Below are 13,622 nucleotides of genomic sequence, written 5' to 3'. Positions count from 1 at the left end.
TATGTTTGACGTGGGTGATTATAAGATATGGATGAAGACCTTCTTACTGCTTCCAATTGGATTTTTGCATTTAATGTTTTACTTTTGGATTGTCTTTTACAAGAATTTCATTTCTTGAATGTGTTTGATGCAGTGGCTTTGATAATTGTTATGTTGCCATCTGTTTTTACTGAATTCATGGTACATGGACATGCAAATTGAGAACCTGTTCAGCATGAGCAATGGTGTTTTTATGGATTGCATTTTACTGAATGTGTTTGATACAGCTCTAATAAAAGCTAATATTGTAAAGCCACCTCTTGTCCGAGTCATTTCTATGCTAGCACATTCAGGGTTTTCATTTGGAAATGTACCATTTATAAATCATTAGGTCCTAGCAGTATCAGACTAAATATCACACTCTACAGTACCTCAATGTTACCTTATTAAACTGTTCATGGAGATTACAGTAGGAACAGTGGAATAAGAGTATAATGGCAACTAAACACATGACAGCATTATGCTGTTGTGTACTGTACTGTACTGTACAGTCATAAGTTGTAGATTTCAGTAGGTACACTGTAGAATAAGAGTTGATGCTAGAGACTGCGGTTTCCAGGAGTGTACTGTGATTTAACAGGGACATTTGTATTTTTAACCTAAGACCTATGACTTTTTCATATCAGTACATCTTTTTCTGTTAAAAGTGCATTTCAGACAACAACTTTGTCTGTATTTGAAATTTGGGGCTGCCTCCACTGTAGAAATAGATTAGGAGCTGAACACTTAGAACAGACACTGAACTGTTAGCCGCGGTCTAAAGAAGATGCCGATGGCTGATTTGGGGGTAAAGTGTGTCACACATTGTAGCCGTGCCGCTAAACTGCCAGCAGAGGTAGTCACAGAGCTGAACTGATGTCTGTTCAGGCCAATTCATGCTTTCCATCTTATAGAGCACACTTCAATCACACATTCACACAATCCCTACAACAACACAAACACTTCACTGTATGCCGAACATAGTGAACATTGTGACACATGTCCAGTCTCATATCACAGAGGAAGGTACAGATGAAAACATTCCTCTCTGAGTGTGGTGGCTCTGCTATCCAGTAAAGACTGTGTAATCCTTATGGGAAAAGAGGGACACAAGAGATGATAGACACACCGCTCCATCCAGATCTCTTCTCTCAAACCCATCATCCCTCTCTCACTGGCTTCCTGTGCTGCAACAGTCTCTCCTTTCCTTAACAGAGATGAGAAGGAAACGGCACGGCTTCCATCATCAGCTTCAGAAAAAACAATGTGTTTAATTCAGATTGTTATTGATTAAGACTTCTTTTAAACGAGTTTAACGACTTCTGGATGCAGCCTGAAGAGGTGTATTATATGACTAAGTGGCCGTTATCACATTGCAGCCATTTTTCATTGAAAACACAACTTGGTTGGGTGAAATAAACAGCCTCATCATATCGTGGACAGCTGATGATGACAGCCGCCGATGAAGGGTGGACCAAAAACCTTCAGCACCAATAACTGCAGCTAGCGAGTGTTTGAGTTACGTTAATGCTGGTTACAAGGTTATTCATTGTTATTTTACAGCAGGGTTTTGCATTGAAATACAGTTTGTAGTCCCATTTTGCTACATAAGAAGAAAACACGCACACATTTTCGATCGAACCGCCGATCTTCTGATTGAAGGACCACTTGCCTGATGTGTGTACACCCCATGCCAGTTTGTAATGTTTCCAGTCAGGATCCTTTCTATTGCTGCACTGTTAAAATATACAAGAACTAGTCAGAGGAGTTCTGCCTTATGTTTCCTAAAAGATATTCAGTCTTTCATGAGCTTTTTGTTGTCCCTTTATTATAGACAGCTAGCAGCAAACAGTGATATCTTGATGATTGTTGTAGTGTTAAATTGTAATCTTCTCTCTGTGCTGAACTTTCACTGCTTCACCAAAACTTTAACAGTAACCAAGAAGCTGAAGTTGACCCGTCTATTGACCCAGACTTCAAAAAGACAAAAGTGTAACTCGAGATATGCACATAATCTAGTCGGCAAAAAGCCATAAACCAGCCTCCACAATGTTACCAACCTTTGTGCAAGCCCTGTAAAGAAATAAGTCAAGTATTAAAGGCATAATAAAGAAACAAAGGTTGAATATCCTGTAAACTATTTGATTTGGCTGAAAAATATTTACTCAACTGAAGATTTTGAAGAACTCCTGTTTCTAAAGCATCTAAAAACAAATGTACCTTCTTTGTTTAATCCTCAGACATGTAAATAGTGTTTTTATCAGTTCACTTTTTGTGACGGTCATGTGATTGCGTGCCGTTCTCACTACGGCGAGTATAAACTAAGCTTTAGTACAGTAGGTCAAAGCTGAGCAGGATGTGTCTTTAAACTGTGATGGACTTTTTCACCAGGTTGGGTCATCATTTCACTGCTGGCCTTTGTTTTCTCCTAGAGATTAATTTGTTCATAAAAATAACACACAATCGCAGTAAAAATGACTTATTCTTTGAAAAGAAACAAATGCCGCAACTACACATCCAATGTCATCTGATTGAGGCAGAAAAGCCACCAACCCATCATCTAATCATTGGTCAATAAAATCTAAAGGCTGTAATTCAGACCCTGACTCATCACCACTTCTTTAAAAACCTAAACTCACGTACAGGAAACATGAAAAAATGTAGCTTCATGTTTAGGAATCATCATGAAATCATCATGACCTCATACTTAATCAATAATTCACCACGTCCACTCTGCTCTTTATGTGTGTGTGTGTGTGTGTGCACACATATATTTGTGCAGATGCATCCTTCAGACATCCAGTCTGCTCCTAAGTGCTTCTGAGCATGTGGCCATGACACACTCATAACTAGCAGAGCAGAGAGTAGAGAGCACAGATCACACTACAGGAACAATATCTGGAACAATTCATAGCACACAAACCAAGATGAATCTACCGTCTGTGACACTCTTCCCAATCTTTATAATGATAACTTCACTTCTCCTCAACTAAATTACTTTGCAGTTTTTTGCTGTCGTCGTGTATTTCTCCCCCAGTATCTAGAGGAGCACCCTGCATCCTGGTGAGCCAGGTAGAGAGCTGACTGGCTGACAACAACCGGAGGAGGGAGGCGTCCCACTGACTGTGTGACGTCACAGAGGGGCCGACTCGGTCCTGTTCTGTTTTTAGCCTCGACAGATACACTGATGCACTCGCTGCATTTTTCATCAGCTCTCCACTCTTCACAGCCATAAAATGCCATCGCCCTCGCAATGCTGCCTGGACATGGAACCGCACACTACCTTTCTGTGCAGCGTTTGGTCGGGAGCTCTCACCGTGGCCAAAGACAATTACATACCATTACTGGAGAAATACAGCGCTGATTCCCATCACTGAGGACCTTTACTGACTAAAGCCCTAGTGGCATGGGAGTACCGCAGGTCCTTCCTTCCTGCTGCTGTCAGGTTGCACAACCAACTCTGCTCCCAGCAGACCACATGACCACAGGACAATAATAACATAATAACATGACAATAGAAACCTGTGCAATACATTGCACATTGCACTGTGCAATAATGGTTAAAAAAGTTAAAAGTAGTTGAAATAGTTGTTGTTGTTTTTTTCTCTGTCTGTAAATATAGTATTTCAGTTATTGTTGTTTTTCTACTGTTTTTTTATTGCTTATTTATAATACTTGTTTTATTTTATTTTTATTTTTCATTTTTTTTTTATTTTTTATTTTATTTTATTTTTTATTTTTTATTTTTATTTTTATTTTTTTTTTTTTTAGCTTGTCTTCTTCTGCTATGTCTCTTGTGTGCACTTTACTCTGCGCTGTTGTAAGTCTGCAAATTTCCCCGCTGCGGGACTAATAAAGGATTATCTTATCTTATCTTATCTTATCTTATCTTATCTTATCTTATCTTATCTTATCTTATCTTATTACCTGGGGACCTGTAGTAAACACTGTGGATGTTGCCTGTGATGTTAATTCCGTGATATTCTGCAATGTCAGTTATTTGTCTACCAATGATCCACCGTATTTCTCCAAACACAGTGGTTGTGATAATTTTAGTCCTGTGTAAATATTTTTTTTAAATCTTCTAAAGGTGGATATAACACAGCGCCCTTCATATTTAAGGGATAATGTTGGTAAACTCAAGTAAAATACAGACTTTGATTATCACGTTTGAATGTGCAACAGACCTGGTAATACTTTTATCTCCATCCAAAATACTTAAATGTAGCCAGGGCTTTTACTGTGGATTAGAAAATGTTCCATTCCCAATTTGATCAATGGTAAAGTGTTTGTATGAGCATATTCAACACAGTCATAGTTTTTCCAAAGTTTTTACAATTTTGTACTTCCCTTTTCTTCTATTTACTTTGACCTTAATTCTTTCCTATTTTATCTTAATATGTAGGTATATTTGATCTTATATTAATGATATGTATACATTTAACAGGGTACTGAGTACATGCACAGGGTACAATGCATTTATGTTATGGGATGAATAAAGTTCTGATCTCATACTGTTTCTCTACTGAAGAGATCGGTTCAAATGTACTAAGTGAAACTAAGCTGGGAGAGCAGTATGAGATTTCTTGTGAACTCTTTTTTTAGGGTGACTTACAACTTAATTTGTTCTTCCTGATAGGCTGCTAGGCCTGATGGGAGTATTTAGCCTCTATATGATGCTCTCTGCACATATCAGTAGACTACTAAAGCCCTTATCCCACTGGACAAAAAAACCATTAACACCAACTAACATCTGGCTTTTATCTTCAGTAGGAAAGGTTACACTCTGCATTCATTCAAAGGACCATGACGCAGCAGGAGTGGGGGGGGGGGAAATAGCTCTTATACTGGACCTCATGCCAAAACAACTTGTACAAACAGATTGGTTCTTAAGTGGCGTGTAAGAGTGATGAAGTTAAACTTACCACATTCACCATTTTTCTCTGATTTGAGTTTATATAGAATAGATTGTATATTTTATTAATTTGAAGTCATTTCAAGTTTGATAACCCTATTAGAATTACATTTCATGATGATTTTGACACTATCTATCTATCTATCTATCTATCTATCTATCTATCTATCTATCTATCTATCTATCTATCTATCTATCTATCTATCTATCTATCTATCCATCCATCCATCCATCCATCCATCCATCCATCCATCCATCCATTTCTCTTTTACATCATAGATGGCAATGGCACATGCATATGCTGCGGCCTGTAGCTCCCATTCATTTTGCTACATTTTTGTCTTTATTTGTTGTTTCTTTTCGTGTTTATCACTAATGGCCTATGACAGAATACATTCATCAACATCTGAAGGCAGCGGGAGGTTGGTGACTGTTGAGCCCACATCTTTACAGAGACCTAAACCATCGTTCATCCCGGGTCAAGCTGCACTTGACGGGCGGACAGCAGGACAGAGAGCAGGACTCTGGTGGGACGAGAGGAGGTGGACTCTGTGTTTACATCATGATGCTTGGTGCTGAAAAACAGTCAAAGTGATGGACAAAGTTTTCTGATGAATCATTTTTAATGCTAAGATGTCGGCCATATGATCTGCCGAGATAATTGTTTTTGTTGCTGTTGTTTACATTCCTTATGATGCAAATTCAAAAAATGCACTACAAGAATGTACTACTGTTTTTGTTTTGTATTGTTAATCATGTGTTTGTTGTGTAACAAACGGGTACAACTGCATTTTGTCGTTCATCCCTGTGTCACTTAGGACAATAAATTATCCTTGAATCCTATTTAAACGTATATAAAGTTGCACCAATCTACAACTGCGTTTAATCAGATGATCTTATGACTATGTGTAATGTGAAAAGTGTCCTCCACAGTAATGAAGCCACATAGCCAAAGGGAAAGACATATGCTTGTTGCACCTCCTTTCTACAGTGACTATGGAGATATCATTTGGGTAACACATCTAACCCATCCATCCATCCATCCATCCATCCATCCATCCATCCATCCCATCCATCCTAGTGTGTGGATGGATGGATCTAACCCAGACATTTATAGTGCAAACCCTCTGTTAGCCGCTCTCTTTCGCAGTGAATGAAAGAATGTAAAAAGTGATTGGACAGAAATATATATGAGACAAAACATTGCACATTTCACAAAGGGGATGATTATTATGTGAGTGTTGAGGTGAATCCTTTATAGATGAAACTATTTATAACTTTAGCTTTGCACTCCATGGTCCACATCCCTCTGTGCTTAGTGTCGAGCCCAGACAGTGGAAGCTGATGTGTCTGCTCTGCAGGTACACTACACTGTACACACTTAGTAAGCCTACACTATCCTGTTCACACTATGCCGTACACTAAAATGTCCACAGCACACACGTCTATACTACGTCGTAAACTACACTGTACACACTACACTGTATACACTACGATGTATACTACACAGTACACAATACGTAAGCCTAGACTAGTTCGTACACACTACGCCGCAGACAACGGTATACTATACGCCTTACACACTAGGCCGTACACACTAGGCCGTACACACTAGGCCGTACACACTAGGCCACTACGCCTTACACACTACGCCTTACACACTACAGCGTACACACTACGCCTTACACACTAGGCCGTACACACTAGACCGTACACACTAGACCGTACACACTAGGCCGTACACACTACGCCTTACACAATAGGCCGTACACACTACGCCTTACACACTAGGCCGTACACACTAGGCCGTACACACTACGCCTTACACACTAGGCCATACACACTAGGCCGTACACACTACGCCGCACACAACGGTATACAATGCGCCTTACACACTAGGCCGTACACACTACGCCGTACACACTACGCCGTACACACTACGCCTTACACACTAGGCCGTACACACTAGGCCGTACACACTACGCCGCACACAACGGTATACAATGCGCCTTACACACTAGGCCGTACACACTACGCCGTACACACTAGGCCGTACACACTAGGCCGTACACACTACGCCTTACACACTAGGCCGTACAAGCTAGGCCGTAGACATTAGGCCATACACACTATGCATTACACACTAGGCCGTACACACTACGCCGTACACACTACGCCGTAGGCCAACACTACGCCTTACACACTAGGCCGTACACACTAGGCCGTACACACTACGCCTTACACACTAGGCCGTACACACTAGGCCGTACACACTAGGCCGTACACACTAGGCCGTACACACTACGCCTTACACACTAGGTCATACACACTAGGCCGTAGACATTAGGCACATAGACACAGGGTGTTCACTTTCAGCTTTTACACCTTCATAAATGTGTTGTCTGCTATTCCATGTAATATTATTTATTAACTCATCCTCAATGCATAATGACATGACAGGTGGGGATTCAGTAGAATCTCTATTAAGACAGTGACAGATCACTAGACCTTAGTGTCATACTGCTCAGAATTCCTTGATAGCTAAATCTCAGTGGTATTTTTCCGACAGTAAAACTAACAAATAGCAACATAAACAATGATAAGCTTTGTTTTAGCCCTCTAACATCAGCGTAACCATTTCCCCTAAGCAGTACGCCTCCTGACTTTTGAGGTGTTATTGGCAAGGCTGGGATGGAGACTAAATGAAAATACAGACGGAAGACAGTTGGAAAAATTATCCCCAAACCCATTTTAAGTTTTACCTTTTGATCAAACGATTATAATGTTCAAAGTGCAACCAAGACACATATTAGAGGACACAAGACCATAACCTTATGTGGAAAATGATCAACAACTATGTAATCTAGAGAGAAATTTTTAGTTTTTCCTTGAATTTCAATTTAGTTGTAGTTTATTTTGGCAAAACAAAACTAGTGGCCATTAGCATGGTGCTGATCACTTGGTTTAAATCTATGGATTGACTGGCAATCTGGTCAGTACCCATGAATAAACGGTACTCTCACCTCCCTAAAGAGCATTATTAATAGTAAACTACCAAACATTCTCTGATTCTAGCTCCTGAAATGTGACAATTTGCTGTTTTTCTCTGTTTTAATTCACAGCAAACTGAATATCTTTGGGTTTTTGACTGTTGATCAAACAAAACAAACTATTTAGAGACAGCACCTTACGCATTAGAAAGTGTGATGAAGATTGTTCCCAATTTTCTGACATTTTACAGGCTAAACTAATAATCAATTCATCCCAAAAAATAACCAAAGATAACCAACTGCTCAGCAGAATGGTTTCAGTCCCTTTGTTTTGAATTTAGGAATAGAATAGAAAAGCCCGATCAGACTTTGTTGTCCTGATGTTGCCGTCTTCCACAGAGTACATTGTTCAAATGACTGACAACAATGTTGGCCATAAATACAAAAAAAACCTTAATTGTAATAAATGAGAATGACATATGTAATTACTGAACTCAATCTGAGCTGCCAGAGACCAGCATGCAGCACTACGCCTGCACTGGGACGCTTCCAACAATGACTGTGTCCATTGCTGTCAATAACAAAGTGTCCATGGAAGTCTTGACTGTTTCAAATTACATACTGTTGACACATCATATGTATGTACTGGTACCACTGCCTGCCTCGTTGTAGCCATTCACACACACACACACACACACACACACACACACACACACACACACACACACACACACACACACACACACACACACACACACACACACACACACACACACACACACACTGACCTTCAGGATGAAACTGCACAGTCAGCCTCCAATTCCGACATCGGTCTGTATTATAGCCAATGAACTGGTGAGGTATTGTTACCATGCATGCCTACATGCTGGGAAATGATGCTCTCTGATACATATCGTTTTTGAACCAGAAACTTGGGCTCTCATCAACCCAGCTGTTCCTGGCAGGAGTTGTTTTCAGAGAACTTGCTCTGATTAAGCTAATATTCACTACCTGTTTAGCAGCAAACAGCAGACTGACAGAGATAGAAACTAGCTGGTGAACATAGTGCAGCATTAAGTATCTGAAGAGAATTATATTTTTCTCAGAAGTTAACTGGAGCTAAACAAGAGTGAATACTGGACTTAGATTCATCAAGTGGAAATAGACACAATTCCAAATGAAGGCTCATGTTGCCCATGGTCTGCTGGAGGAATAAATAGACAACTGCTTGCTGACTTGTTTGTCATAACTAGTTTTTAAGGTGACGATATGTCAGCGTTGTGGCCCGTCTTCAAGGCATGGCCTTGTGTCAGTGTCTGATATGATCTCTCATGTTCATGTTTCATGTTGCTGACATAATACAGTTGTAAACGTCCCGTTATCAGAGTACCGACAATGTAATGAGAAGTGTGAGGAGTCATGCTGAGGAGCCAAAGTAACTCTTTAAATGAGTCATGGATAACATTACTTTCTAGGGTCTGGAACCAAGGTCTTGTAAATGTTCCAGCTGCCTTAAAGTTGTTCCACCAATCCGTTTTATAAGTAATGGTAAATGGACTTGTACTTGTATAGTGCTTTTATAGTCTTTCGACCACTCAAAGCGCTTAAACACTAATGTCATTCAGCCATCACACCCATTCATACACTGATGCAGGGGCTACCATGGAAGGTGCCACCTGCACATCAGGACTCTAACTAAACGTGCCCATAGATATGTATGAAGGACAACCTCGCTCTACCACTGACCCACAGTGTACCTGGAGGGGGAGGTCTGTTGTGGAAGCACAAGAAAATGGAGAAAGCTCTCATTGAGTTCAATGGACTCTTGGATATCACAAGCTATATAAATAAATAATTATGTAATTGAAAAACATGATAGTGTAGCCAACATCAGAACAACAAAGAAAACAGAAACATAATAATATATATATATATATATATTATTATTATTATTATTATATAGGCTAATGTAGAGGTTATAAAACATAAAGAAGATTAAAAACAACAACATCAGTCACATTATGGGCTTGGCCTGTGTAGTGTTAGCTGTCCAGCAGGTGTAACTATAGCATGGGTAAGCAGTAGGAAGTGATGCTCGAGTTTTAATAATAACACATGACAGTTGATTTTCAGTTAACTTATGTTTTAAGTAATAACCCCTCTTGCCCTGGAACGGTGCCATGTGACGACAGACTACCGTGAACTAATCAGGTTGACTTTCTCGGGTAGCGAGCCCTACCCCTGCTGAGCCCACCTCCTGCAGCTGCTCCAGCTCCAGCCTCAGCGTCTCCTGCTCGGCCTCCAGGTCGGCGTACTGCTGCTTCAGGCTCTGGTTCTCCTCCAGGACCACCAGCCCGCACTCCGCCGCACGGACCTTCTCGCGGTTGGCTTCCGCCAGCTCCCGGGTCAAGCGCTCCACCTCGGCCCGGCACTGCTCCGCCGTGTCCCCGCATCCTGCTCCACCGGCAGCCATCGCTCTCTCTCTCTCTCTCTCTCTCTCTCTCTCTCTCTCTCTCTGCCCTCTCCTCCCTGCCGCCTCCCCTCCGAGGAGTCACACCGTGGCTTTAAATCTCATGGAAGCAATAAAATAGAATATACAAATATGGAATAATCATCCGTAAATATCCTAAAGGCGTTGTCATCCTCGCCCAGAGACGCTCGTCTTCTGCCACCCGATGCTCGAAATGATGCAGCCTTCTCCCCTCCCTCTGCTCTCTGTCTGTCTGTCCGCTTTTCTGCTTATTCACCGGCATCGGGACGCCATCCCTGCCCGCAGCCGTGGAGCAAGGCACCCTCACCGCTCTCTCTCTCTCTCTCTCTCTCTCTCTCTCTCTCTCTCTCTCTCTCTCTCTCCTGCTGCAGCTCTCAGGTTTCGGATGGAGCTGTTTGATCCGACAAGCTTTTCATTTTCTTCTGAAGTGACTACTATTCAAATGAAATATGTCAACTCTTTTTTTAAGTTTGAATGTATTGTTAATAAACTTTAAAAAGTTAGGAAGTGGGGCTCCTACTAGCAGACATTTTTTTTTTATTTTATTAAATGAGCACTATTAGGTTAGGTTGATAATCAGGGGCGCCGCTAGGGATTTTGGGCCCCATGAAAAGAATCTTTACAGGGCCCCCAACACAGCGGCAAAATTTTATAAAGGAATTGTTACCAGGACATGGAAAATAAAACATGTTGATTTATGTTAGTTAATAACTTAGTGTCATTATTTTTTCTGTATTATAATTTCATCATCATTAGGGGCCTCTCTGGGCCCCCCTCCATCATTAGGTCTCCTTTACCCCCTTTTCGGCGCCCCTGTTGATAATACTTTAGATTCTATTAAGGACTATATTGGTATTGACATTTCTTTATCTTAGGTTTATTTTACTGTTTTTTTCCCCTACCTGGCAAAATAAAGTGTATATAGGCTACAGGGGAAGTTCAGATACATTCAAATCGGTATATGAGCCCCCCAAAAAACACAGAACATGTTGGTCTGATGATACAGCTTCTAACAGGTTAGTTTCCAAATACTAAACAGAGCTATACGTGTTTATTCTTAATAATATAATATTTCATTTCTAATCCCTAGGAAATTTGGGTTTTTTATTTTTGTGCAACCTCTTTGTGTAGTAGTACTCAGTATTAAGTCACCTTTATAGTAACATATGTTATCACAACAATTAAGTACTTTATACGTATATGTAAATGTAAATGTGCGTTATAGTATACTCATAAATTATATTGTCGATTTTGCCAAAAGCCCTGTCTACAATAAAAAGAACTGTTTACAATCTGTAATATCAGGATGACGGTACAATCCAATCCTGATTAAACAACCTGATAAAAAAGTGGGGAATCTAATATGTGAGTATAATGTGAGTAATAAATTCAATTCAGTAGATTAGCGGGAGTGGTGGGCAAACACAGCTGATGATGGTCACTTTCTTATGATTTTATGATTTCTCAGTGTAAAAAGCACTTTATAAAAAGGGTCAGAGCAGACTGTATCTGCTGAGGAGACTGAGGTCTTTTGGAGTGCAGGGAGCACTCCTGAAGACCTTTTTCAACTCCGTGGTGGCATCAGCCATCTTTTATGCAGTGGTCTGCTGGAGCAGCAGCATCTCAGCAGCAGACAAGAAGAGACTCAACAAGCTTGTCAGGAAGGCCAGCAGTGTGCTGGGGTGTCCACTGGATACGGTGGAGGTGGTGGGAGACAGGAGGATGATGGCTGTCATCCCTGATGAACAACACCTCTCACCCCATGCAGGACACCCTGGCAGCTCTGTGCAGCTCCTTCAGCCACCGGCTGCTTCACCCCCGGTGTGTGAAGGAGAGGTACCGCAGGTCCTTCCTTCCTGCTGCTGTCAGGCTGCACAACCAACTCTGCTCCCAGCAGACCACATGACACATGACAATAATAACATGACAATAAAAACCTGTGCAATACATTACACATTACACTGTGCAATAATAGTTAAAAAAGTTAAAAAATAGTTGAAATAGTTGTTGTTTTTTTTCTCTGTCTGTAAATATAATATTTCAGTTATTGTTGTTTTTTCTACTGTTTTTTTTATTGCTTATTTATAATACTTGTTTTATTTTATTTTTATTTTTCATTTTTTATTTTTTAGCTTGTCTTCTTCTACTATGTCTCTTGTGTGCACTTTACTCTACGCTGTTGTAAGCCTGCAAATTTCCCCGCTGCGGGACTAATAAAGGATTATCTTATCTTATCTTATCTTATCTTATCTTATCTTATCTTATCTTATCTTACTTCCTGCAGGGGGAAGCAGAATGCCCAAGAAGCCCTTATCCTGCCAGGATGCACATGAAGAAGTCATTGTCCAGCTTTCAAAATAAAATGAAGAAAAGAAAATTTAAAAAAACACATTTTGATTTAAAATGCATTACATTTCGTAAAACGTCAGAATGTAATAGAATGTATTGTAAAACCTTACTGTGCCAAAGGCCTAGGCCCCTTGGGGGAAAAGAAGACCACAGTTCGGTATGTTTTCAATACAGAAGTAGAAATGCCAGAGAAAAATAAACTTGATTTTATAATATAATATTTTGTATTTATATTTGTTTATATTAAAACATCCTAAAGTATGCCTCACAGGAGTACAATGTTTTTCTTCTGTGGTGGGAGTATATATATGAGCTATTTGCTCATTCAGACCAAAGCAACAGCCAACTGCATAACTGTCTGTTGCCTGTGTGTACGGTGACCATGAGGGTACAAACAATGTTTCACAAAAGAACAGCAAGAGAGAAATCAAAACGGCCCAATCCCAATGTCCACATTTACAGACTTACAGATTTTGAGGCGTGATCCCGCAAAGACCGTGAGGGTTTATACATTTTGACATGCAGTTTAGACATTTTGAGCATTGGTGTTGGGCAGAGGAATCATTGTCCAATACATAACTACCCTTTCTGGTTTGAGTCTCACCGTGATGCCTTTTTCTGATGTGTTTTGTGTATTGTCATTGTGTTTTGACTCTAAGGGCCACTGTATGTTTGGCTTGTTTGACAGATAAAGACAATGATGAAGTTATAAAACAGTCTCTGCCTCTTGAAATTAAACAGACTTGGAAAAATCAACATTTTGACTTGAAAGCTGCTGGTAATTCAAAAATGACCTGTAATAAACGGTTACTGTGGAAGGAAGCAGGATTAAATAATAATTAATTATGAGGACTAAATT

At 40.3% G+C, this 13,622-nt stretch overlaps 1 protein-coding gene across 1 annotated transcript in view; it reads right to left on the bottom strand.

Annotated features, from left to right (window-relative positions):
* The window catches only part of LOC129112385 (protein bicaudal D homolog 1-like), a 40,872-nt gene extending 30,476 nt beyond the window's left edge, over positions 1 to 10,396 (bottom strand). The window contains exon 1 of the mRNA XM_054624466.1: positions 10,178 to 10,396. Coding sequence (XP_054480441.1) covers positions 10,178 to 10,396 — 219 coding nt within the window. The remainder of the gene's footprint in view (positions 1 to 10,177) is intronic.
* Positions 10,397 to 13,622: the final 3,226 nt, after the last annotated feature.

The sequence above is a fragment of the Anoplopoma fimbria genome, chromosome 23 (genome assembly GCF_027596085.1).
Source record: "Anoplopoma fimbria isolate UVic2021 breed Golden Eagle Sablefish chromosome 23, Afim_UVic_2022, whole genome shotgun sequence".
NCBI classification, from domain to species: Eukaryota; Metazoa; Chordata; class Actinopteri; order Perciformes; family Anoplopomatidae; genus Anoplopoma; species Anoplopoma fimbria.
This window is presented reverse-complemented; position numbering and strand designations above follow the sequence as displayed.